The sequence below is a fragment of the Hakea prostrata genome, chromosome 3 (genome assembly GCF_041222555.1).
Source record: "Hakea prostrata isolate BN-2017 chromosome 3, UWA_Hpros_2, whole genome shotgun sequence".
Taxonomy (NCBI): Eukaryota; Viridiplantae; Streptophyta; class Magnoliopsida; order Proteales; family Proteaceae; genus Hakea; species Hakea prostrata.
In genome coordinates, this window is record NC_142602.1 from 66,670,643 (window position 1) to 66,697,921 (window position 27,279).

Here is a 27,279-nt window from a genome sequence, read left to right on the forward strand (position 1 = left end):
TTCGTAGAGAGTAGAGAGAAGGGTTGGAGGTGGCGGAACGGAAAGCGAAGGCATTTGAGAGAGACCATCAACTTGCTTACCTACTTCGATGGCATCGCTCCAAATTCTTTGCGATGAACCGTTAGCATTTGATATTATGGGGTTTGGGTTTGTAAATTGTTAAAATATAAACTCCTTTAGTATAAAACAAGAAAAACTTTTTTACATTTAAACCCCCGAATTCTTAATACACACCGTTGGATCGAAGTTTGCATACGTGGCAATATGGCAGCAGCCGGCAGCCGCAAATAAAAATCCAAACAAAGGTGATTTCCACCTAAGGTTCTCTCTTTCTTAAAACGGACAATAGCAGATTGAGCCATATAGGTGGAATCATCATACATGAGTCCTGCATGATAGATTTCATCATAAATTTCTTATTTTTTTTTTATATAATTTAAGTGATATTGTTTTGCAAACAATTTTTTTTTTTACATTTTAACAAGGTCAACGTGTAAATTTTTACAATTGAAAAACAATCTACCATACGTACTTATTTTTATGAAGAACGTTAAACAATCACAAAAAACCTACATCTATAATGAGTTAAGAAGAAAAATAATGGTATAACGGAGTTTTTAATATATTGGGCAAGGGAATATTGGTAATTGTAAGAAACATGAACTTTTATAGATAATCAATCGAATGCCTTTGTTACATTTTATTTTATCTCCTTTCCTTAATCAAACATTTATATATGGGAAGGGGGTAGCTAAATGTGTGAATATGTTAACTGAACGACTCTAATTTATACCATCAGATCTGTTGACTAAATCTGAATCGTCCCATAAAATTTCTATTTTTCTCCTACTATTTATGGGTTAATTAAGATAACATTCTATCACCGGTTAAATTTTAATAAATAAAAAATTAAAGAAAAAAACAACGCCGCTCGATTCTTTCATCTACGTTTATATTAACCAACTCAATGAAACATGAAGCACTAGGTCACTAAATCCAACCTTACCCAGTCTTCTTGAGTTTCACCTTATCTCAACTATTGAGTTTCACCTGACTCAAACCTCTCTTGATCAGTTCTACTTCATCTCACCTACCTTATAACCATTGTAGTCTCCAATAGAGTTAAAACTCTTTCTCTCAACTATTGAGTTTCACCTGACTCAAACATCTCTTGATCAGTTCTACTTTATCTCACCTACCTTGTAGCCACTATAGTATCCAATAGAGTTAAAACTCTTTCTCTTCTTTTTTTTTTTGATACATAAACGGGGTTAAAAAACCCAAATCAATTTAAAAGAGCTGGTCAAACGATCCACCTGAAGGAACTCCTCTATACCTTGAGGGGGTTCTTGAAAGAAATGCGTAAGAGACTCCAATGTTGGTGTTCTCTTCGCCATCCAATCGGCAACCATATTTGCTTCTCTATTAGTATGAGTAATGATGATATTTCCATGCAAATCTACCAACTCTCGAATCGCCACAATAATCCTTGTCATCCTTCCTTGATTTTGAGCACTCAGTTTCAAACAATCGATTGATTGTGAAGAGTCAGACTCCATGTAAACAGGTAGCATATTTCTTTCTATTGCATAGCATATGCTTACACAAATAGCATGGAGCTCAGTTTCAAGAACACTTGTCTTGGGGATTCTATGCACAAAACCTCCCAAATACACCCTTCTGAGCTACGAAAAACCCCTCCAATTTGATTGAAATCTTCTTTACCCACTGCAGCATCTACATTGCATTTTAGCCACCCTTCCGTTGGTCTTTTCCACTTTGCCTTTCTTCTAACACTTCGTGATAATGATTGTGGATTATTTTCCTGGGTCCAAGCTGCCTCCACATGTGAGTAGTATTCTTTTATCATTTCCACCCCTCCCCCTGGTCGAGTGAAGTCTTCTTCATGAGTATTACGATTTCTCCAACCCCACAGTAGATATAGTGTGATGGCGAAATTGGCTAACCATCCTTTCTGTTGTTGTGATAGATTTCCACAAATGTTTAGGTAAAGCCAATCACAATGATCACAATTGAAGAACTGTCCTTGTCGTTTCCATACTCCACTCGCATATTGGCAATCTCTAAATACATGTAGACTAGTTTCGGCTTCATGAAGACAAAAGTTACAGAATGAGTGGTTCATGAGTCCCATTTTCCACTCCCTATCATTAGTTAGCAGCCTATTCAGACTTAGAACCCACATGAAACAAGAGATTATTTGCGGCACCTTTAACTTCCGAATGGCCTCCCAATACCTGTTATCAAAAGAAATGTCCACACCAAGACTATTGGAATCTTCTAACACTTCATATGCAGATTTTATTGTAAAACATCCATTCTGTGATGGATTCCATAGCCATACATCCTTTCCTCCGCCTGTACTTGGCGGTGGGCATGCTTCAATTTTAATGCAACAGTCAGAAGGTAATATATTTTCGAATTTTTCCTTTCTCCAACCTCCATTTCCATCCACATATGATGATTTTTTTTCCTTACTCATTCCACTAGATATATCATATATAGCTTTTGACTTAAGGTTCTGCCCCACCTCCAGCCAATTATCTTCCCAGAAAAAGCTGAAGTTCCATCGCCAACATCAACTTTGTTGTTGCTCATCACTTTGGGAGCTACAGTACAAATTGCTTTCCAGATGGGAGAGTCACTCGGACTAGCTTTGAATTTCTCTTTTCTTCTACTACTTCCATATTTTGCCTGCAAAACTGATTTCCAGATAGTATTATAATTTAAGAACCCCCAAGCAAGCTTCATTCACCTTAACGAGATTTCTAAAGCCCAATCCACCTATCTCTTTTGGTTTGCAGATAGTGTCCCACCCAATGAGATGATATCGCCTTTTGTTTTGAGTATCACCCCATAAAAAACCTCTAGCTGATTTTTCAACATCTTGAAGTATTCCTTTTGGTAAGGGTCCTGACTGCATAGAGTAAACTGGAATGGCCATAATAACTGATTTAGCAAGGGTTATTCTGTCAGCCAAAGAAAGTGAATTAACCTTCCAATTCGACAGTCTACTCTTCACGTTAGCTAAAATATGGTGGTAATTTTCCTTCTTAACCCGTCCATTCCAAATTTGGGTTCCTAGATATTTACCAATTTCTTTTGTTTCAGTGAACTTGCTGACATGGGTGATGTCTCTAGCTTGATTGCGATTGACATTTCTAGAAAAGAAAATTCTGGTTTTCGAAGTACTGACCTTACTACCAGAAGCCATACAAAAATTGTTGAGACAATCATTGATTGTTGCTACTTGTTCAATTGTGGCTTCAGCAAAAAGAAGTATATCATCTGCAAACATTACATGAGAAATGCATGGCCCGGTCCTCCCAATTTTGATAGGTTTCCATCGCCCATCACTTACAACATCCTGTATACAATGTGATAACCTTTCTATGCACATCACAAAAATATAGGGTGACAAAGGATCTCCTTGCCGAATGCCCCTAGTGGGTTGGAAAAAAGTTGTATCTTCCCCATTCCAAAGAACACCCAATTGTGCTGTGGTTATACACTTCATAATCACATCAATCAAACTACTCAGAAGATTGTCCAATGTGAGGGTTTCTTGTATGAAGCTCCACCTAATCCGATCATAAGCTTTCTCAAGATCAATCTTGATGGCCATAGTGAGTTGTTTGTTGGATTTCTTGCACATAGTATGAAATATTTCTTGTGCAGTAATGATATTTTCCTGTATATGTCTCCCTGGAACGAAGCTGACTTGATTTGGAGATATGAGGCCTGGCATATACTCTTTTAATCTAGCAGTAATAACCTTAATATTTATTTTCATGCTCACATTACACAGAGAAATTGGCCTGAATTGAGAAATTAACTCAGGTTTGTCCACTTTAGAGATGAGGGCTAGATATGTTTCAATCAATTTGGCATCTATTTTTCCTTCAAAAGCATCTTTCACCATTCTAGTGACTGCTTGCCCTACCACTTTCCAAGATTTTTGGTAGAAGGCAGCTTGGAATCCATTAGGACCAGGTGCCTTCCATGGACTAATCTGTCTAACCGTCTTGTAGACCTCATCATCATCAACCATTTTCCCAAGTGACAATAACCAATCATGATTTAATGTAGGAAAGCAATGAAGGGAGTGAAGTACCTGGCTATTTGATTGCTCCTCAGAAAATAGATTTTTATAAAATCCAGTGACATGTGCCTGTAGCTCAGCTGGATCGCGAATCCATTCACCTTCATCATGAATCACATTGTGGGGACCATGTATGGGTAGAGTTGCATATGGATAGACTTGGGCTCATGGGCGTTCAAGACCAGTAACCAACCCGTGAGAGGACATGAGAGCTTCCCGTTTACTATATGTGGATGACCTATAGGGTTGATGAGTCCGTATTTGAGAGAGTCGGATACGCTGACTCTAGTGTGAAGGATACTGAAAAGGATCCCAAGAGGGGAGGAATGGATGTATCTGGATCTGAGTTGATGTAACTAAGTAGAAGACTTGCATTGGGCTAGGCTTTACCCTGACATGCGCCAATACTTAGACCAAACGGTGATGTGAGAGAGATGTGACTGAACCCCCAGCCATGGATTGTCCTAGAGGGATGACGGACCCTTTGCCAATCGAGGATGAGTGATTTGAGACCTACCCAAAGAAGTATGGTGCTATGACTTAAAGCATGTCTGCCTATAGAGACTAGCATACATAGAGTTAGATTCATACATGCATTGTCTGACTCATATCATATCACTTTATGCTTTGTTTATGTTACTATGTTATTTATGCTATTATGGAATAACTTGCCTTGCTGAGTTTCTTTTGAAACTCACTCCTTTTTGTACAACATCTTTTGTTAGATTATTCTATAGGTCTTGATGGTTATGAAGCGCACTATGAGGAAGCGCAAGATGGAGAAGCGTACCATACGCAAAGTGTTGGCGACTATGAAGATTACTTTGAGGATTCCTCAAGTGGTCTCACTGGTTACCAAGATTAGCTCTACTGTGGAGTGGGAACGTCTGAGCATTATTGATGAAGTCTATGTTTATGACGACGTCCTTTACAAAGTAGAATAGACTTAGCTTAGTTAGATTATATATTTCTTTCTTATCTTTAGAATCAGTTGTAATCTCCTTTGACTTTCGAACTACATTCCGCTGTACTCGTGGAGTGAGATTCCGCCTCACTCTACATTTGATTTTATATATCTATTGGTATCATTTCCGCACTCTGATGATTATCTTGTTACTTTACTTTGATTCATTTGAATAATATTGTTAACCTTGATTTAGTCTTGTTCTTGATTATATTGTTGTGAATGTGGGAGGTTGATTTTACTAACTACTGGATCTTGTGGATCACACACTCGGGTATGCCAGATAGGGTACCGGCTGGGTGGATGTGACAAATATAACATAGAAGAATAAATGAATGAGTTCTGGTGAACTCAGTAAGAACAACAATAATTCTCATCCATATGTCAACACCATCAGAAATGAATATATGATATGTATGACGTGCAAAATATGAATACTACTAAGATCTAACCGTGCAAGTCTCTAACAGTTGACATGCTTTAAGATATACACCAGCCCTCCTCTGGGTAGGTCTAGTCACTCTGATCCGGCAAGGACTGGCTACCTCTGTAGGGATCATGGGTAAAAGGGTAAGTCCACACCTGACTCTCAAACCATGGCTGGGGTTAAGTCAACACTCTCTCACCATGACCATTGGCATGAGTATTGGCGCATGTCGGGGTTTCTAATCCAACGCAAGTCATAATGGTAACATACTACATGAAGTCTAGATACATCCCCTATGGCACCAACCAACTCGGTTCAGTATCCTTCGCAACCTAGGAATGAGAACCCTCACAAACTGGCTACCGCTATTGGACTCCATTCCATAACCCTATGGTCATCCACATATTGTTGGGGCAGAATGCTCTCATGACTCCTCACGACACCCGGTCCACTCCTTGGACGTCCATGAGCCCAACCCTACCATTGTACGACCAACAGTGGACCACTGAGTCTCCGCACGGACTGGTTACCATTGTAGGATGAAACAGAGTCACATCATCGTTGTCACGTGTCATCCGGCTTCAATTCCCCTACTGAAAGGGTAGTAGTATGTGGGGTACCTAGCCACACAACTCTAGACTCTACCTAGGTATGTCATCCAGTAGTTATGACAGTGTTGGAAACATTAGTGAGCATGTGTCTCATACCACAACCCTCTGATATCTCAAGCCAATATATCCCAATGGAATACCCCTTCCATCAGAATCACAAACCATCATCATCATCATACCACATTCATGATTGATAAAGCATATGTAAAGACAATACAAACAACAAGCATATAATAAGATCAGCATGATATTCATGGTTACATCAGTATATAAAGTGAAAGTACAATATTGAAAGACACTGGACTAGCATGTTCAAGTCATTTTATTAAGATGAAGTTGTATGTCCTTACCTGTAAATAAGTAAAAATCCTCTAGATTGCAAACCAGAAACAATTATAAGACTTTTACTTGAAACAGAGGACACCTATAAATAGGGTTACAATAATATTTATGTCGAATGAATCAAATCGGACAAAATCCAAAAGTTACTTGGTCACTGGAAACCAGCCGGTCGCTTAGGCTGAGCGACTGCCACAAGTGACCGCCCCAAAAACAATGCGTTTCAGATATGAAACTCAAGCTTTTCATCATCCAATTTAGATCCGATTTTTGAATGATCATAGTCCGAATTTCAAACCTAATATTTTCACAACTAACGGTAATACAAAACCTAACAATTGACACCAATTTGGTTACCCAGAGTCCTCCACTTGATTAGATCAATCCTTTTCACGAAAGCAGGGTTTTGTTTTCGGACCTGATCTCATCAACAACATTAAAAGGGTAGGTACTGTAATAAGAGGATCATGAACAACCAAGGAGGAAAACAAATCTTCTTTAATCATAGCCAAGAGTAGAGTATGAGTGAACAGGGAATCACTTACCTCAACCAGATCAGCTAGAAAAGACAAGAGAGCTTTCAGGTCACTAACAGCACTTCAAATCACCTTCCAGCACGTCTCCACTGCCGCCTAACCACCAAAAACAGCAATTCTGAATATAATATTCGTAAAATAGACGGAGGTTGCTATTTATAGAAGTCTAGGGGAAAAATAGGGCAAAACCCCGCAACCAGGACTAGGAGGTCACTTGGGGCAGTCGCTTGGTCCAATCAACCGCCACTAGCAACCGCCCCTTAGTATATTGCTATAGAAGGGTGCTTTGCTCAGGGGATTGAAGTCCAAGTACAACTTAACCCTAATTAACACATGGGGGAGGTCTTACCTTCATTTCGGACATCTCCAGACACCACTTGCCTTCTAGAGGTCCAACTACCAAACAAGGCAGGCTCTTCAACAAGAAAATCTAGATCCATGGGTTCAGGGTATGGATCATGGACTTCTATCCGAACACTCCACAAATTTACCCGGCTAAACCTTCGGGTTCTCGGACCTGCAATACGGATCCCGTGTTAGAAATACGGGGGTTGTTACAAGAAGACCTGTATATCTAAAGATGATTCTACATTGAATGTAGCAACGAAAGAGTCTTCTTGCTTAATTGAAGGTATCATCTATAGGTCAGAGCATGAAGGCCATTCTAGTGTGGACAAGCAGTCTTCTCCTCCTAATTGAAGATCAGACATAAGAAACCCATTCTCACCTCCCTGGCACCCAGAGGGAAATTGCACCTCCTCTGCATGGGATTTCTCTACCAGCTGTAAATCTTCCACATTTGAAGAAGGTAAAGATTATGGTACAATATTATTCTTCATCGGGAAGGAGAAACCCTGTATATCTGACGATGAATCCACGTTGAGTTTAGCAGCAGAAGAGTCTTCTTGCATATCGGAGGACCAGGAGGAGGACGGAGGCCATTCTAATGTGGAGAAGTAGTCTCTTATGTTTTTATAAGGAAATCCATCCATCGAAATAGAAAACCCATTTATTTCCATCTCTAATTCTTTCTTTCTTTCTTTCTATTGCACAAAAATCTGACAAAGACTGATTGCTTGCTGATGGGCGATTGTTAAAGTACCCACTCTGGCAGCTCACCTCTTCTTCTTCTCATTCCCACGCTCACAGAATTCGAATTAGTAAACTCAGCGTAAACACTGCAAAGTATGATTTTGCATTGGAGCAGTGCATTATAATGATTTGGATTAAATCTCTACCGTCAATCAGGGTTTGTAGCAAGAACGTTCAGAATTAAATAATGCACTGCGACTTTGCTTGTGCATCTGTGCTGCGAAAGGTCGAGATTTTGATCTCAACCGCCCATTTTTCAAAAGTTTAATAATACACTTTCTGGAAATGCTCGCTCTATCTCGACCGTTTCTTGCAGGTGTTGCACATTAATTGCGCATCACCCAAGCAACTTTAGTTTAACAAAAATAATTTTAAGTTAGCTTTAACTCGGACTGTGCAAAGTCGGTTCGTTTCGAGCCAAACAAACTATCTGGTAAAATGAAACGAAATGAGCCTCTGCATTTCAATAAAAATGACTGACAGCTCTGACGAATAGAGAACCCAGGCGAGAAGGATTGAGAGGTGCATGCATTGTGTAAAAGAGCTTCAAAATAAAGACGTTTTCATTTTCCAATGAATAAAGCTCTTCCTTTGTTCACATGAGTTGTCAGAGAAGATGGTTGTAGAGAGAGAGACACACACGGTGGTTTTAGGTTGGGGTACTTCTATAATTTCGATTAATTTTAAATTCTTTTTTTGAATGACTTTAATTTTCTCTCAATGATCCCTGAGAGTTGTTGTCTTATTCCTTTACTATTTCAGTTTATTCACACATCTGCCCCATCCCTTTCTATCCAGTAAATAGGACTTTTATCTCTATTTGGTTTTAGTCTCTACCTTTGCCCAATCTGAGTGGCAGAGTGGAGAACAACATCGCCATAGACATTCCCATTTACATAAGGGTTAAGTTATGAGTTTTAAAGCTTCATACGTTTCTAGCAATCTACCATTGTGGCAGATCACCTAGGTAGAATGCTCTTCTCGATTTTGATGTTGACAAAATGGCCAAATTTCTCTTGGCGGCTGTTAGAGCTTTGTTCGGCCTCATTTTCAACTCGTCTTGAGTAAATTTGATTACTAAAAAAGAAAAAGTTCAAGAATACATGATTACAAAACATAATAAACAAGTCATGAGATAAACATGAACCTCAATTGTTGCTTCTCCTCCAAATTATCGTTGTTCCTCTATCAAACATATTAAATAGATTCTCTTAAATACTAGGAGTGCAATTAGATTCTATTAGGTAAACCACTCTTTGATGATTCAAAAAAATTCAAAAAAGCACAACGGAAACGGTTGTTTGTGAAATTACAAGACACAAAGAGAGGGAGCATGGAAGATTTAATCAAGTATAAGCTGAATGACCACACTCTGTGTTATGTTTAAATAATTAGCCAAACTTCCACCCAACCCCACTTTGGTGTATATTTAATGGTGATGAAGTAGAATTTGAAAGAAAAATATACAATTTTGTCTAATGGAAACCTCAAGAAAATTGATAATTTTGTCTGATGGAAACCTTGAGGTTGCTCAATTGGTAAGACCAATGCCTCACAACTATTAAGTTAATGGTTTGCATCCCCTCCAACCTGGCCTAGAGAAAATTTAGTTCCAACCAACTAAAAAAGAAAGAAAAAAATGTCTAACAAATTAATTTCAAATTTAATTAGATAATTATTTATTTGCAATTCTCATAAGACTCCTTACCTAAATCTTGTCTTCCATGTAAAAAATGACATCCTACACTTGTCCCTCTTATGGTATCCAAGAAAAACATCAAGAACTCATCATTATTTAAATGACCAAAATGCTTTCAACTTCATATCTCCAACTAGTAGCATATTCAATTAGAAAACTACTCTAACTCCAAATTGTTAGTGCTTCATACTTTTGTTCTTTTTTTTTTTTTGGTAAGACTTCATACTTTTGTTCATGAGTGGGTAAATTGAAGAAAGGAAATTAAAAAAACTCTAAAAGCATGTTTGTCTTAAAAATGACAATATGTCTTTTACTGACTTTTTAGAATACCACACAAGGGGCAAATGCGAAATAGTTATCTTTGGACTAAAACTAACTTAGATTAAATCTCTCAAAATCCCAGAGAACTATTCAAATTTTATCTCATATGTAAGACAAACAAATACATCAAACATTCCATCATAAAATGAATCAGATCCATTTTATTTTTTTTTGGTGTGAATCAGATCCAAATGACACAAACTGAATTTGATAAACTAGCCAGCAGGACCAGCACCCAAATCAGTATAGATGAAGGAAATCAGTCTAACGGTATCTTCCCCTGGGACCACAAGAATATTTCATATTTGAAACGAAAATGATTGCAGTTTAAGGCTTAAATTGCATTATTGTCTCAACTTCAATAAAAAATTGTCTCAACTTCAATAAAAAATTCGCATAAAGAAGCCGCTTATGCCGGCGAAAATTGTAGTCTCTTGATTATACACAAAATTTCGTATGGAGTACTTTCTCAACATTCAAAAATGCTGAGATCCAACAGAGATTCTACAACAATGAGGTAATTTAAGCTCGATCTGGTTTTCTTGCCTCGTGAAACTCTTTTCAGACTCCAACCATGATCAGAAAATTGAACTGTCCTGTTGCAGATTGGCAGTTGTTACAGGGGCCAATAAAGGGATTGGATTTGAGATATGTCGGCAGTTGGCAACAGTTGGGGTAACAGTAGTGTTAACATCCAGAGATGAGAAGAGGGGTGTTGAAGCTGTTGAGAAGCTGAGAGGATCTGGACTCTCAAATCTGATTTTTCATCAGCTTGATGTGACAAACCCTCCTAGCTTTGCTTCCCTAGCCGATTTCATCCAAACCCAGTTTGGAAAGCTAGATATCTTGGTAAAATGTGGAGCACCTGTATGTCAACAAAAATCCATTTGCAGAAATCTTCAGTCTTGATTAAATTTCTCAATTGACATGGGATATTGTTATGGCAGGTGAACAACGCAGGACTTAATGGAATTAGATTAGATGATGATGCTTACAGAGACTTGATGGCAGTAGATGATCCTGTAAGTCTGGTTTGCAAGTTCAACTTGTAGTTTGACTTTTTAGATGATGTTCTTAACTCCATCCCAAAATCATGATCTGTGGATAGAATGTTTAGAGAATGACAGCGAAAACCACTGAACAGTTTTTACTGATGCAGCTAGAAGTCAGGATGACCAAATATATCAAAATAATTACAGAGACATCAGTGGCCCATGAAGTTGCAGAAGCATGTATCAAAGCAAATTACTATGGCACCAAAAGAGTGACTGAAGCACTACTTCCCATCCTTCAGCTATCTGATTCACCAAGAATTGTTAATGTTTCATCATCTCTGGGGAAGCTACAGGTACAGAATACAAAAACCAACATTTAAAGAAATTTTAGCAGTCCTTGGAAAAGCAAATTAAACTTATTTACTTATTTTGAGTAATCATTGTTGAGGACAAATGAATCAATAAAAAAAATACAAGGCAAGGCTAAACACCTCCCCCCCCCCCCAAAAAAAAAAAAAAAAAAAAAAAAAACATGTAGAAAAGAAGGCAAAAAAAAAAAAAAAAAAACTCATGTAGAAAAGAAGGCAAGCTAGCAAGATTTGACTCAAACACATACACAAAAGGCCTCGGTAGAATAGACCAAACAAACTAATTGAAAAGCTAATAATAATATCTAGGTATGTGGTGAGCATCTATCACAGATTAATAAGCACTGTATAGAGGAAATACTCATGCTAGGAAAACACTTGAGATCTCAGTGACATATAACAGGATCTCTTCCTTTTTCCATTCAGCAAAATGAGATGATGTGCAAGACGAGACAATGTGCTTAGCATGTAGTATCTCGAATCTTGATTCTTGAGTTAACTGTGATGATTGATATCAAATTTACTGTGAACTTGCTTGAATTTTGAAAACTTTGAGCATTAATGTATGAGTATGATGTGTACAATACGTCACTTGGGGTCTGAAGTTTATACAGCTTTTTTCATAAATCTGAGGTCATCAGTATGTTCAGAAGGGTTAAAATAGGTTAGACAGAAAGTTTCAACCATAAATGCCTTTTAATACACCTCAAGTCGAAGCCTCAAACTAGGGAAATAATTCCACCAACACAGTGAGATCACGAGCAAAGTATCTTTTCTTGAGTTGGGGAGATGGGCCTCAAGATCTAGACCTTGAAACATGGAGCTAGTAGTTGAAGAATCCAGTAACCTAGCAGCACACTTGGCAAGAAATCTGCAATTGGGTAATTGGGTTTGTTTCTCTAAAGCATTGAATCAACTTTCACTACAAAGAATTGAGTAGGAATGATGAACTTGACCAGTTTTATGTGACAAATCAAGGGACTAGACCTCTGGTGGCCAATATTGTGACTACAGCTAAATCACACTCAATTCACAGCTTGCAGAGTTTAAGCTCACCCGCATACTCCAAAACAACTGTCAAGACCCCAGAATTCTGCTACAAAATTTGACATAATAACCCAAGAGTTTCTAAAAGAGAAACCATCCTGCCCTGCTCATCACCAGAAACACCTCCAGCACAATTGCTTGAATTTCTTAAAGAGCATACAGTATTACCACTATGGACAATCTGAATAACTCTTCACTGACATCCAGATCAGAACCGGCATCTAGCCTGAATAAGATCGTCCAACAAAGAGATAGGGAATTTAGAAATGGAACAAATATTGAGAAGCTCCCTCTTCACTAACATCCAGATCTGAACCGTGCTTCTCCTTTCCTGTTCAAACTGCCTCAAGTTGCACTCCAGCTCTATGAAACAAGGGATCAACAAAAGGCCAGCAAGCCTTGTGTCTAAGGATAGCTTTTACACTTGCAATGTGGATTCAACTTTCACGTAGAGGAACCAAACTGAATGACCTTATAAAATAATTCACCAACACCCTGCAAAAGTCCTGTCTATTGAGTTTTTCTACAAACTATTTGGGTTAGCTGCATGGTTTTGTCTCACTATAACCCTCTTCACAAATAAAAAAGTTAATAACGATAACATTCAATATGGGTGCAAAACTGTTTTAACTGATTTTAAAATAATCTTCTGTTGCAGAATGTCACCGACACATGGGCCAGAGAAGTGCTTAGCAATGAGGATGGCCTCACAGAAGAAAGAGTAGATGATGTGTTGAACAAGTTTTTAAAGGAACTCAAGGGAAAGCAAGGCTGGTCTGCCTACATAATGTCTAAAGCAGCTATGAATGCCCACACAAGGATTCTGGCAAAGAAGTTCCCCAGATTTCGCATAAATAGTGTCTGTCCTGGTTGTGTCCAAACTGACATTAACCACCAGTGTTGTAGCATATTTACTATTGAACAAGGTGCAGAAGGTCCTGTGAAGATGGCTTTGTTTCCTGATGATGGCCCTTCGGGCCTTTTCTTTTTTCAGAAGGAAGTATCCACCTTTTAATCGAATATGGTAACACAACATCTTTGTAAGAGAGAAGCTGGAACCAACTCATAGGTTTCATATAAAACTCTATATCTCTTCTATGTATTGGCATCTTCTTCCCATTAGAAAATAAAGTAAGCTATAATTGCAAATAGCAGATATATTTTAGATTTTCATTTGCTATTGAAATTATATAAGGTTAGTGGTAGTTACTGCAGTGTGGTCCCTGCTCCCAGTAACAAAGGGGTGCAAAATGATTGATCCACCCCAATGATAGGCAAAAGTCCTGCCAGTGTTGATGCATCCATGCATACTCTCATTGGGCTAACTGGTTCAGCTGGAGGGCATGCTTCGTTTCATGGAATCCTCTATCGTCATACATCACAACTAACACGAGAAGGAAACAATATATGAAGCCAAAGGTAATGCTAATGTTAGACAAGTCTTTCTTTCTGGTCCTGCTTTTCTTTTCTTTTCACTTCATCTATGAATACGAAGTTAAAACATCACTGATGCAAGTGTAGAAAGAAAGAACACAGCATGAAAAGAATGCCTCATCAAAAAATTGAAGGCCAAAAACAATATTTTACTACCAACCACAATAAATACTCCCCTCTCACACCTTTTATGGATCTCAAATAATTCAGCATTTGGTTGCAAGTGATATATTTTAAGTTTTTTGGGGTAGAAGGTTGCAAATGATATAATAGGAAAGCAAACTGAAACTATACAAACCTAAAAGGAAACATTTGTATTCATGATCCAGAACGATTGTCTAAACTACTTACATTTCTAAGTCATATTCCATTTTGATGCTTCTAAGATATAATTTTTACTTCTTTACCAACCCATGGGATTTGGATGCAACATAAAGTGAAACTCAATAACCAAATATGAAATAATACGAAGTTGACGATATAATTATGCAGGGCATATTTACAAATGTTTCTCTTTAAGGTTTGAAATTTTTAAGTGAATCCCCTTAATTTCCTAAGTTAATGAACAGATCCAAGAGGATTTTCAAATTCCAGACCAAGCTTTCATGGTTCACTGGAACTGACAAGGACCCAAGTTGTAGTCAAACAGTCACCATCCACAATGCCTAAGTATCAGGAAACTAGGTGAAGCCAAACTCAATAAAAAAACATGCATTCCAGTTTGACAATTTTTTGGTTCATGAAGCATGTGTGTTCGGTACAGACCTGCAGAATATGTTCATGAGTATGGGAAAGATACTCCTACCATTACGAGAACATGATTGTGAAACACGAAGCAACCATCAATTAAAATCCAGAAAATCATAAGGTAACTAGAGAGACAGCATAGGGATAGTCAACAGATTCATAATAAGATGGACATAATACCGACCTCAAAGCAGAAAAGAACAAGTAGAAGAGAACAGTCCATTCAGTTCTCCTGTCTAGGTTCTTGTGTGACAGATAACATATTGATTTTCCTAGGCATCCTGAGAAGGCTAGACAAGATTGTAGATTCCCCTGTTTAGTTTTTCTCTTTGATACACAATTCAGATTTCTAATAAGAAGGAACAAATAATGCATGCCTCAAAAGACACAATAATAGGAGTAGGCAATACCATTAGATGATCCCACCTAAGAGTCATCACACCAAATGCAAAGCAAAAACTCAGCCTTGAACCCAACTAACTGGGACGGGCTACATGAATCCTTCCAAGACCAAAAAAAATTGAACATACCAATAAACGTGAACAGCACAACATCATGAACAAAAAAAATTAAGAGATATCTTACCTAGATGGGTTTGGTTCCATGGAAAGTTAATCAGTCACCTTCATATAGCTATATTCAAAACTACACATGTCTTTCCTCATTATTTCTCCTAGCATCATTTTACCCTAGCTCTTTAAGATCCTTCAATCTGAATCAAATTGCTCCTCCTTACAGGTGCATCCAAGGCTTCCATTGAACATGACTATGCCAACTCAAACAGCTCTCTCATTCTCATTATTAGGATTAGGGGCTACTCCCAACTAAGTTCGATATGGTCATTCCTTACTTAGTCCTTCCCAGTCTTGCTACACATCCATCTCAACATCCTCTCTCCATCACACTTTTGTCTTTCCCCATGCTAACTGCCAACACTTCGCTTCATAAATCATAGTTGGGCATTTAATTGAGTTCTGAAGGAACATGTCGATCACATGATACACATGCTGCAGCTCTTTCAGTTCATTCATCCTATTTTAATTCTTCAGGAAACATAATCCCTTATTCTCCTTTGATATTTAAGCTAGAGCCTGGATATCTAAATAATCACTTAAGAGGAGTCTCTTATCATCAATATTGACAACCTCATGAAGCTCCATGGTGTGCTAAAGTTTTGAAAACCATGAATTCCACCTATGCTCTGCCTGAGAACTTTAGATTCCAACGAAAATCTCCATAGTTCTAAACTGACATTAATATCTACTTGTGTCTCACCCATGAACCACCAATAAAATATCATTAACAAAAGCATACACCAAGGGATCTCATATTGAATGTTTTTACTCAAATTACTCATGATAAACACAAACAAACAAGGGCTAATAGTTTAACGGGAACTCAGTATCCTGACCCCCCCCCCCCCCCAACCCCCACCAAAAAAAGGGTTAATGTAGACACCAGGCACCAAATAAAGCAAATTGTCCCAAACTATTATTTTGTCGATACCTATTTGACAGAAGAAAGAAATTCAGTAAGCTCAACTCCAAACCCCCCACCTCCACAATCCCTCCCACCTGAAGCAAGTCTAACCACTGTTTGTATTCACTGATCACCTCCTCCAAGTACAGAAACCCTCCTTCATAATTATCAATCTGACAAATGACTAATGAGGAATCTCCTTGAACGTATTAAACTTAATTCCTTTGGTCATTCCCCATGGAAACGCAGCTCTAGCTGGAACTGAGCGAGTCACCTAAGGCAGCGAAGCTACTATCAATATTCATGAGTCAGTAACTCAATGAAAAATTTTCAAGAAACATGCCCTTGCGCTCTGTGTGTTTGTTGAATTAATATCTTACAATAATTTCAAGCTAAATATATAAAATCACAAGAAAATGGTAAGAACTATTTCATATCCGAGTTCTCGTGCCTGCCCCGGCGCTTTGTGTGTGTTTGTTGAATTAATATGCGTGAAAAGAATCCGATGAGCAAACAATAGGTTTTCTTCACTCATAAATCAATAGACATCAAAATCCGAACAGAAAATTAGAGTTAAGTTCTGCACAACTTTGATTCTTAGCTTTGAGCATACCAGATGTCCAGAGAGCACGATAAACTGCGAAAATCAATCCTCCGAGCACTACGATGCTACACAGACAGACGCAAAGCTCGAATAAAAATTGAAGAAAGACTGAAAACGGAAAAAATTGGAAGAAAAGCGAAAAAAATTTGGACCATTTCTCGATTTGTGCGTGTCATCCTTGCGCAGGGGCCATGCTAATCTTCTCTGTATCGTTCCAATTTTATCGGATGTCTCCGAAGAGACAACAACTGAAGGCATCTGCAACTTTATCAAGCGGAAGAAAGCTTCGAAGCTGAACCGTGTGGGACTATCTTATCGCCAGTAGTCCCTACTCTCTAGCCTTAGATTGCAAAACCATATTGCTTCTTGAGATTCGTGTCTTCTGGGTTGGGCTGCAATTGAAATTAGTTAATGGGCTTATTTATTCATCGAGAGATGAAAGATAGGTGCCTTCATAGCAAGGTCTGCAATATCGCCGAAATTCAATGGTTTTAATTCATGGCGAACCAAAACCTATAGCGAACCTCGAAGCAGCAAAATATTGCTGAAATTTTGGCAATATCTTGTTATTTTTCCACTGAACTGGCAATATATCGCCTGAAATACTGGTGAATCGCTTGAAACGCCGAAGCTCTGTCGATTCAAGCTTCCATTATTACCGGTTATCTGCAAATTTGCAATCACAAATAGAATAAGAAAACCCTCTTAACGATCCAAGCTTCCATTATCACTAGGGGTGTCAATTTGTAGCCCGAACCATTAAAACCAAACCGCACCGGCCCGTTATAGTCGACCTTGCCTAAACCGAACCTTAATGGGCCGTAATTGGGTTGAGGGTGGCGGAGCATGCACCAACCCGAAACCAAATCGCAACCCGTTATAACCCGTTTTGTAATTTTACATTAAATAATATTTGAATCATTATATTACCACTAGGTAGTTGGTATAGACAATTAAAAAAATTATGCATGAAGTCAAAGATCAAATAGTCTTTCTACTAGTTAATATTTAGATTCTTGATTTCTACAGATTGGCTGGATTTTTTTTAATGGAAATTGACCAATAACAACTTTGCTTTTCATAGAATTTTGGCTTTTATTGTAGGATGTTCAATTATTCCTTCTTGTTCTTTTTCTTCCACACCATAAACCATTAATCAACCCGAGTCTAAACCGTTAGCCCAAATTGTTAGTTAGCCCAAACCCAAACCGCACCAAACCGAAACTGGCCCAAAACCGTTATTTTACTAATGGGCCATGTTTGGGTTAGGTATTTCTCAGCCCGAAATCGTTAGACCCAGCACGAAACCGCTCCAAATTGTACTGTTGACACCCCTAATTATTACCCACGAGTCGACGACCAAACTCCTAATGATCACCGACAATGGAAGAAGAACTAAAGAAGAAGCCCTACAAATGATCAATGTCTACAACAGTGGTCTGCACTAGTGGATTGACGAAACCGAAAACTACCAAACCCTTTAATAATACCACATTAGGCTTCGGTTTTGTAATTAAATTTATTGCTTTTGAATTCCTTTTCAAGTCCATTAAAAACATTTCATCATGATGTGGTGTCAGTGTCACACGTCAATGGTTTTTATGTCAAACGTCAACGGCATTTAAGTTTTGCTTCTTCTTCTTCTTTTTTTTTTTTTTTTTCAATTTATCGGATACCGTTTTTGCAACTTTGCTTAATTGCTTTTTGTATTTTACGCATGTTGCACAAATTGTGCTCCAAATATCGGCGAATTCTCAGTGAAATTCGGATTCGCCGGGTTCGCCAAGGTGTGAACCGGCAAAATTTGCTAAAAATTCGCTTCCCAGCTAAAGTTCTCTCTTTTCTAAAATGGGCAATAACATAGTAGATGGAGCCATCTAGATGGGTCATAAAAAAATATATATATATACATTTATAATGAGTGAAGGGATTTTTTTTTTGGTACTGAAGAAGTTTTTAATATATAGAGGGAGAGGATGTCAATTAAAACCATCAAGGAGAATTGATCCATGACCTCTTCACTAAGAGATGTTTGTCATTAGTAATTACCAGCTAAACAATCTTGTGATGGTGAATTTTCCTTCACCATCATTGTTGGGGGGTAATCTGGTAATTGTCTTTCTTTAAGTCATGAACCAAACCAGTTGGGTTCATATGGTTCATAACTCATTGTATATGAGAGGGTTGGGTTTGGTTCAGGCAATATGCAATTCATTATCTGATTTTCGAGGGTTTCTTTTCTACGTTTCTTGGAGCGTTCTTGGAGGTCTTCCATGGCAGCCATGTTCGAGCACCCGGCAACTCGAGTTCCTTTGGATCTTGATGACGATAGTTGAGGGCTTTTGATCAGTAGGAAAGGGCGATCATTCGATGGTAGTTTGGGGGCATTTTGTTGCCTGTACCAGGTGTATTCATGAACTTCTCCTTTCTTCTTCTTGTTTGTAACATCCTTGGTTTAGTGCAGTTGGATTCAATCCTGAATCCTAGAGAGTAGGCATATTGCCGAACTCCGTAATCATCTCTGTCTCTTTTCAATACTTGTTAAACCCTTGCATGATTCGGTCCATATAGAATGTTAGGGCATGAGGTATTTCGGTCACAGATTGGTATCAGAGCCATCGATTTCATGTTCCCTGCTTAATTTAGGTTTTGTTTAAACATTTAAATCCTAAATTGATGGTGTGATCATACGGTTTAAGGTTGTCTCAGTTTACAAATTCAGATTCTTTGTTGTCTTTCGCTGCCTACCTCTGTAATATGATTCAATACATTCGATTCTCATAGATTTCATACAATTTGTTATATATATATATATATATATATATATAATCTGATCTCATCTGTTATATATATGATTTGGTTCTATGAAAAATCATGTTAAAGTGTCTCGTATGATCTTGGTATATTCTGTAAATGTATTTGTAAACTGTTGGGTGACAATCTAGTATGATTAGGTTAATTCTGATATGTTTTAGTGCTTAATTAATCTCATTAATTCTTGCTTCTCTGATTATACTAGCTGCTGTCCTAATTTCTTGTTAATATTGATACAATACTTGGTCTGTATTAATCTGCTGTGTTAACATCTGTTAATAAGGCTGCTGAAATTGTATAAAGTGAGCTTATGATTTTGTGATTAATTAATATTTGATTATTTAACTCTTGGTTAGAATAATCTTCATTTTTTCAGAATTGTTTATCAGTATTGTGAATATCTATTCTTATATACTGATTGTTGTATGGTACCGGCTTCAAAGTGGAGCCAGGCAAGGGGTTTAGTCTACCAGGGGAGGATACTCCTCCCAGTGTGGTCAGTGGGGTTACCACAGGCTCGAGTAGAGCAGTAGGTCTAGGGGAAAGTCCTAGTTACCTAAGTTTGGATACTCCTATGGGGGGTTCCAGGGTAGATATCGAGAAGTTTGATGGCACAGGGGATTTTGGGGTTTGGAAGAGGAAGGTTTGAGCCTTAATGCTCAGCAAAAGCTCCTAAGATCAATAGATGACCCAGATGCTTTCTTTGAAAGTATTGATCCAGTCTTGAGAACTGAAGTGATGGAGAATGCAATTGGTTGCATGCTCTGGAACATCACTGATGGGGTTATCAGGTGTCTTGATGATGATGACAATACTCCTATTAAAGTTTGGAATAAGCTTGAACAGATCTATCAGAAAAAGAATCTAGGTAACAAAATTTATTTAAAGGAGAGGTTGTATGGGTTTAAGATGGACCCTACAATCACCCTTGACAAGAACCTAGATATATTTAAGAAGTTGATTCAAGACTTAGCCAATACAGGGGAGAAGACTAAATTGGAAAATCAGGACTTGTCTATTATCCTATTGAATTCATTTCATAATGATTATCTTGTTGTTAAGAACTCAATCAAGTATGCCTGTCAAAACATTTCCCTAGAACAACTGATTGATGCCTTAAAGAATAGGGAGTCTGAACTATTGGCTTCTGGTAAGACTAAGGGCAGTGGGAAAAATCTGTTTGTTAAGGGCAAGGGCTCTTACAAACAAGGGAGACCCAAAGGGAAGGGAAAAGTAATTGAAAATCATGAGAATAACAATAAGAATAATAATGGGAACAACAAGTCTGATACAAACCTCAAGAGATGCTTCTTTTGCAAGAAAGTAGGACACTTTAAGAAAAATTGCTTTGCATATAAGAGAAAAATGAAGGAATTGGAGACTTCTCATTCTGATATGCTTGGACCCAAGAATGGTCAAGCCAATGTCTATGAAGACATCAGTTAGGTGCTTACCATATCTGAGGTTATTAGGCAAGAATTATGGATTTTAGATTCAGGTTGTACTTATCACATGTGTCCACACATCCACTGGTTTACACACTTGTCTGAGTTAAATAATGCCAAAGTTATGATGGGAAATAATGATTTATGTGATGTAGTTGGTATTGGTTTTGTTGAATTAATGAATCACAATAAATCTGTTTTCACTTTACATGATGTTAGATACATACCTGACTTGAAGAGAAACTTGATTTCAATTAGTAGCCTTGACAGTGCTGGGTTTGTAACTTGTATCTCTGGGGGTAGTCTTTCTGTATCTAAGGGATCTCATGTATGTTTAAAGGGCATTTCTCAGTCTGGTTTGTATGTTTTTGATGGTTGTACATTCCTAAATAATATCTCCAATATTTGTTGTTTGTCAAGTGAGTCAACTATCACTAGTGTGTGGCATGCTAGGCTAGGACACATAAGCAATAAAGGAATGCAAGCTCTAAGTAAACAAGGCCCGTTTGGCAAGGATGTTATTGATAACTTAGAGTTTTGTGAGTCATGTGTCCTAGGTAAGCAGCATAGGTTAAGCTTTGGAGCTGGGTCTCACTTATCTGGGGATATATTAGAATATGTACATGCTGATTTGTGGGGACCTGCCTCAGTCTTGTCTTATGGTAGAAACTCTTATTTCTTATCTCTTGTTGATGACTACTCTAGGAAAGTGTGGATCTTCTTATTGAAGACCAAGGATGAAACTTTTGAAAAGTTTAAGTATTGGGTTGCTTTGGTAGAAAACTTGAGTGAAAAGAAAGTTAAAACATTAAGAACTGACAATGGATTAGAATTTGTTAATGAAATGTTTAATGGATTTTGTAATGACAAAGGGATTCAAAGGCATAGGACTGTTAAATATACCCCTCAGCAAAATGGCATTGCTGAAAGAATGAATAGAACAATTTTAAACAAGACTAGATGTATGCTCATCAGTTCAGGGGTGCCCAAGGGTTTTTGGGTGAAGCTGTTACAACAGCTGTTCACCTAATCAATAGGAGTCCCTCTGTTACCTTAGGGTTTAAAACCCCTGAGGAAATGTGGTGGGGGAAACCCCCCAGTCTTGGTTACCTTAGGGTGTTTGGGTGTGAATCCTTTGCTCACCAAAGCATTGGTAAATTAGAACCCAGGAGTAAAAAGAGCATCTTTCTAGGGTATCCTGAGGGGGTGAAAGGCTATAAGCTATGGGATAGGACTGTGCCTGGTGTTAAGACCTTTGTTAGTAGGGATGTTCTCTTTAAGGAGAGTGTGTTCCCTTGTCTTTCCATTGACAATACCAATTTGAACCCACTTGATCAAAGAATGACTGACTTCACTCAATTTGATTTAGGGCAGGCTGATGTTTCCTTAAGTCCTGCTCAGACTCTTGATTCTAGTATACCTGAAGAACCCTTGACTTCCCCTCAACCTAGCTCTGGTAATAAAGAGTCTGAGGTTGTAGTTTCTGAGATTGAGAGTGGGCCATTGCCCTCTCCTGAGACTTCCACTGGAGAGGTGGAAGAAGTTCCTGATCTGAGTAGTTACCAACTGGAAAGGGATAGAGTTAGGAGAGTGGTTAGGCCACCTAGAAGGTATTTAGCCAACTTTGCACATGAGACTGATACTTCTGTCTCTGATATTGGGTTAGATGAACCTAGTTCCTATGAAGAAGCTTTGGGTTCCAAAGATAAAGATATATGGGTTCAAGCCATTAATGATGAATTAGATTCATTAAATAAGAACCAGGTTTGGGAACTAGTTCAAAAGCCTAAGGATCAAAGGTTATTACCTTGTAAGTGGATATTTAAAATCAAGGATGATGGAGTTGATAATTCCAAAAGATATAAGGCCAGACTTGTTGCAAAAGGTTTTGTTCAAAGAGAAGGGGTGGATTATGATGAAATTTTCTCTCCGGTTGCCAAGTATAAGACTATAAGATTGTTGTTGTCCCTTGTTGCTCAGAACAAAATGACTATAGAGCAATTGGACGTGAAAACTGTCTTTCTTCATGGCAATTTAGAAAAAATGATATATATGCAACTACCTTTAGGCATCTCGGCAGCTGGAGAGGAATCACAAGCTTGCTTGTTGAAGAAATCTCTCTATGGACTTAAACAAGCTCCTAGGCAATGGAACAAACGTTTTGACTCATTTGTGTTGAGTGTAGGGTTTAAGAAAAGTGTTTATGACAGTTGCTTATATTTTCTCATTTCAGATTCTATTGTGTTGTATCTAATACTTTATGTTGATGATATATTGATTGCTTGTGTTGATTCTATTCTTATTCAAGATGTTAAGGACAAGCTGAAATCTGAATTTGAGATGAAAGAACTTGGGACAGCCAAGAAAATTTTAGGGATTGAGATTTATAGGAATAAGGGGGAGGATACTATGTTCATTGGTCAGAGGTTATATTTATTGAAGGTGCTTGAGAAGTTTAACATGCTTAATTGTAAACATGTAAATGTTCCTTTAGCTGCACATTTTAAACTTTCGAATAATCATTGTCCTAAGAATAACTTTGAAAAGAATGAAATGTCAAAGATCCCTTATTCTAGTCTTTTAGGTTCTCTTATGTATCTCATGATATGTACCAGACCTGATATTGCTCATGTTGTTAGTGTACTGAGTAGGTTTATGTCTAATCCTGGTAAAGAACATTGGCTTGCTCTCAAGTGGCTCTTAAGGTATTTAAGAGGTACTGTTCATAAAGGTTTAGTGTTCAAGTCCACACCTGGTGATCTTATTCTTGAAGGATATACTGGACTCGATTATGCTAGTAATATAGATAACAGGAAATCATTATCTTCTTATTTCTTTCTGTTATCTGGTAATTGCATCAGTTGGAAGGTGCAACAACAACCTATAGTTGCTTTGTCCACTACAGAGGCTGAGCTTGTTGCTGCATTTGAATGTGTTAAAGAGAGTATATGGTTGAATGGTTTGTTGTGTGAACTTGGTATTTTGAAGATTAAACCTGTTGTCTTTATTGATAACCAGAGTGCTATCTTTTTATGTAAGAATCATGTTTATCATGACAGAACCAAACATATAGACATTAAATACTTCTTTCTCAGGGATAAGATAACTGATGGTTCACTTTTAATTGAAAAGGTAAGTACTGAGCATAATCCTGCAGACTGTGGTACTAAATCATTGCCTCTTTCTAAATTTCTACATTGTCTTGATTTGTTGGGAATTGGTGATGTTGTCTCTTAGTACATATGTTTTATAGTTTGAGTTCTATATTACTTGTTTTTAGATTGTGGTGTGTGTCTTGTTGTTATTTGATTGTTTATCAGGTTTTGCATTTGTTGCATTTTTAGGGGAGATGCTGCCCAAATTTTTATAACTCTTTCTCTGTTTGTCTTAGTTATGAGATATTTGCCTGGTGTGTGCATGTGTGCACTTCATAGTTATATGAGTGAGTTATGAGTTATGTTTAGGGTTTTCTCTAACCGGTGCAGTCTGTTGCATGGTGTATCTGCATGGAGTCCTTAGTGTTACATAGTTAGTATATGTCTAGGTATTTTGCATCTTTATTATTTGCTTTGTACTGTGGTCTTTTGTGTTTTGTGTGTGCAGGTACACTTGGATGATGATGGTTGTTATCCAGCTCACTATAGTCATTTTGGATGTACAAATTAAGGGGGAGATTCTTGGGGGGTAATCTGGTAATTGTCTTTCTTTAAGTCATGACCCGAATCGGTTGGGTTCATATGGTTCATAACTCATTGTATATGAGAGGGCTGGGTTTGGTTCAGGCAATATGAAATTCATTTTCTGATTTTCGAGGGTTTCTTTTCTACGTTTCTTGGAGCGTTCTTGGAGGTCTTCCATGGCAGCCATGTTCGAGCACCTGCAACTCTGAGTTCCTTTGGATCTTGATGATGATAGTTGAGGGCTTTTGATCAGTAGGAAAGGGCGATCACTCGATGGTAGTTTAGGAGCATTTTGTTGCCTGTACCAGGTGTATTCATGAACTTCTCCTTTCTTCTTTTTGTCTGTAACATCCTTGGTTTAGTGCAGTTGGATTCAATTCTGAATCCCGGAGAGTAGGCATATTGCCAAACTCCGTAATCATCTCTGTCTCTTTTCAATACTTGTTAAACCCTTGCATGATTCGGTCCATATAGAATGTTAGGGCATGAGGTATTTCAGTCACAATCATAATTGTTAAACATCACTCATATGACCCCAAAACCTATGTTGATACCATTACCAAAAAAAACAAAAAACAAAAAACCTATGTTGATACCATTACCAAAAAAACAAAAAACAAAAAACCTATGTTGATACCATGCATTGTAGTGGAAGATATCCTTACATATATTTAAAAACCACAAACAAGAAATTCCCTTTTACACTTGGTCTTATAAATGAGGTAAAACTCCCCATTTAAGAGTACTTAAACAATTATGCTTTCTTAATTGCCATTGCTCGAGAGATATCAAGGCGAACATGACTCCCAAGAGCATGACATGCATACATGATTGATTGAATGGTTGACATTGGTAAGTGTGCTTTTCAAGTGTCTTATATCAAATGTTAAGTGTCTTATATAAATTTACAAGGAGAATCACCATATTGCGTTTGGTTGTACAACTCTTTGGATTTCAAATCCAATTCATGGATCCAATTTTAAAAACTATTTGATTACTTTTGTCAAACGATTCAAATCATAATCAAGAATCATGTGGAGTTAAAGGAAAACAAATATATATATTAATGTTATAAAATAATATGAAATATAGAATACAAAGAAGAAAGACAAGATCAGTTCAGCACTTCTATTGAGTTAGTCATTATATATTTATAATGGAACTAGCATCCTCTCTGATATAGTAATATCAGAATCTATAAAGAAATACAATATATGATTCTCACACAGAATAAGATAATCTTGATATGGAAGGATAGATTGCCACCCAAGATAAAAGGTGCATAGAATGGAAATATTGACTGCTATAATTATGTAATGAGATGGTTGTGATCTTCACCAATATTGCATCCTGAGGTAGTTGAGATATTCAATTGGAAGTACAATCTCTTTGGGGTAATGGACATCCATAATAAATATTATTTATAACACCCTCCCTTGGATTTCCATCAATAGATAATGTACCTCGTTAAAACCTTACTAAGAAAAACCCTGTGGGAAAAAATCTTAGTAAAGGAAAAAGAGTATACATATCTAAATAATACGTATTGGTAGCTGCCTCATTAAAAACCTTACCAGGAAAACCTAGTGGGACAAAACCTTGGTTAAGGGAAAAATAGTGCAGCACGTATTTTACTCCCCCTTATGATAACATCATTGAGTATCTTTAAGTACGTACATTCCAATATCATATTTCAGCTTCTCAAGATTTGAAGTATGCAACTTCTCGGTAGATAAATCTGTCATATTATCACTTGAACAAGTTTGTTGAACATCGATTTCACCATTTCATTAAAGACCATGAATGAAGAAGAATTTTGGTGAAATATGTTTCGTTTTATCTCCTTTGATATATCATTTTTTCAATTGAGTTATGCATGCAGCATTATCATTCTTTTAGTAGAAGACCGAATGCTTCCTTAATGTGTTGTATCATTGATTTTAACTAAATATAAAATAGCTAACATTCACTTGTGAATAAATAGTCTGTTTGAGATCTAGTTTTATATAAATCAGATAAAAATCATGCATCTGCATAACAAGTAAGTTGATGTCCACATTCATAAAATAATATCATGTCAATAATTTCTCAAATATACTGAAATATATGTTTTATAACATTTTAGTGTCTTCGTATTGGAGAAGAGATAAATCTTGCTAATACACTTATAGAAAATGCTATATTTGGTCTTATATTATTAGCAAAATACATTAATGCCCCAATGGCACTAAGTATGGTACTTCATGACCAATAAATACTCTACTGTTTTCTTGGGGTCGAAATGAATCTTTCCTTATATTGAGCGATCTCACAACCATTGGGGTACTCAATGGATGTACTTTATCTATGAAAAATTGTTTCAAAATATTCTATATATAAGTTGATTGATGAAAGAATATTTCATTCGTCAAATGCTCAATTTATAAGTCAAGACAAAACATTGTCTTTTTAAGATATTCATTTCAACTTTCTTCAAATAATCTACTGCTTTTGGAAATTCTTCAGGAATTCCAATGATATTTAAGTCATCTTCATATACACTTATTAAAATCAG

At 37.3% G+C, this 27,279-nt stretch overlaps 1 protein-coding gene, 1 long non-coding RNA gene and 1 other non-coding gene across 5 annotated transcripts; 1 reads left to right on the forward strand and 2 right to left on the reverse strand.

Moving 5' to 3' along the window:
- Positions 1-10,527: 10,527 nt before the first annotated feature.
- LOC149022819 ((+)-neomenthol dehydrogenase-like) lies at positions 10,528-13,537 on the forward strand. 2 transcript variants are annotated; one of them, XM_089150726.1, is made up of 5 exons: positions 10,528-10,629; positions 10,718-10,979; positions 11,060-11,134; positions 11,272-11,460; positions 13,181-13,537. In XM_089150726.1, exons 1-5 carry the CDS (start codon positions 10,595-10,597, stop codon positions 13,535-13,537), a joined length of 918 nt encoding a protein of 305 aa, XP_089006852.1. In that variant the 5' UTR covers positions 10,528-10,594. The 2 variants fall into 2 exon arrangements, with proteins under 2 accessions (XP_089006852.1, XP_089006853.1); XM_089150727.1 differs by having other exon boundaries at positions 10,718-10,961.
- Positions 10,890-17,158, reverse strand: LOC149022820 (uncharacterized). Of its 2 annotated transcripts, none has more exons than XR_016172469.1 (3): positions 16,796-17,158; positions 11,108-11,410; positions 10,890-10,977 (listed from the first exon to the last, which is right to left on the reverse strand). It is a non-coding gene; the product is annotated as an uncharacterized LOC149022820 (long non-coding RNA). The 2 variants fall into 2 exon arrangements; XR_016172470.1 differs by having other exon boundaries at positions 11,108-11,454.
- On the reverse strand, positions 16,927-17,029 carry LOC149022821 (U6 spliceosomal RNA). The gene has a single exon (XR_016172546.1). It is a non-coding gene; the product is annotated as a U6 spliceosomal RNA (small nuclear RNA).
- Positions 17,159-27,279: the final 10,121 nt, after the last annotated feature.

Coding starts and splice junctions, on each gene's coding strand:
- LOC149022819 (XM_089150726.1), top strand. CDS start 10,595: ATGCTGAGATCCAACAGAGATTCTACAACAATGAG. Junction 10,980..11,059: donor TGGTAAAATGTGGAGCACCT/GTATGTCAACAA, acceptor TTGTTATGGCAG/GTGAACAACGCAGGACTTAA. Junction 11,461..13,180: donor CATCTCTGGGGAAGCTACAG/GTACAGAATACA, acceptor CTTCTGTTGCAG/AATGTCACCGACACATGGGC.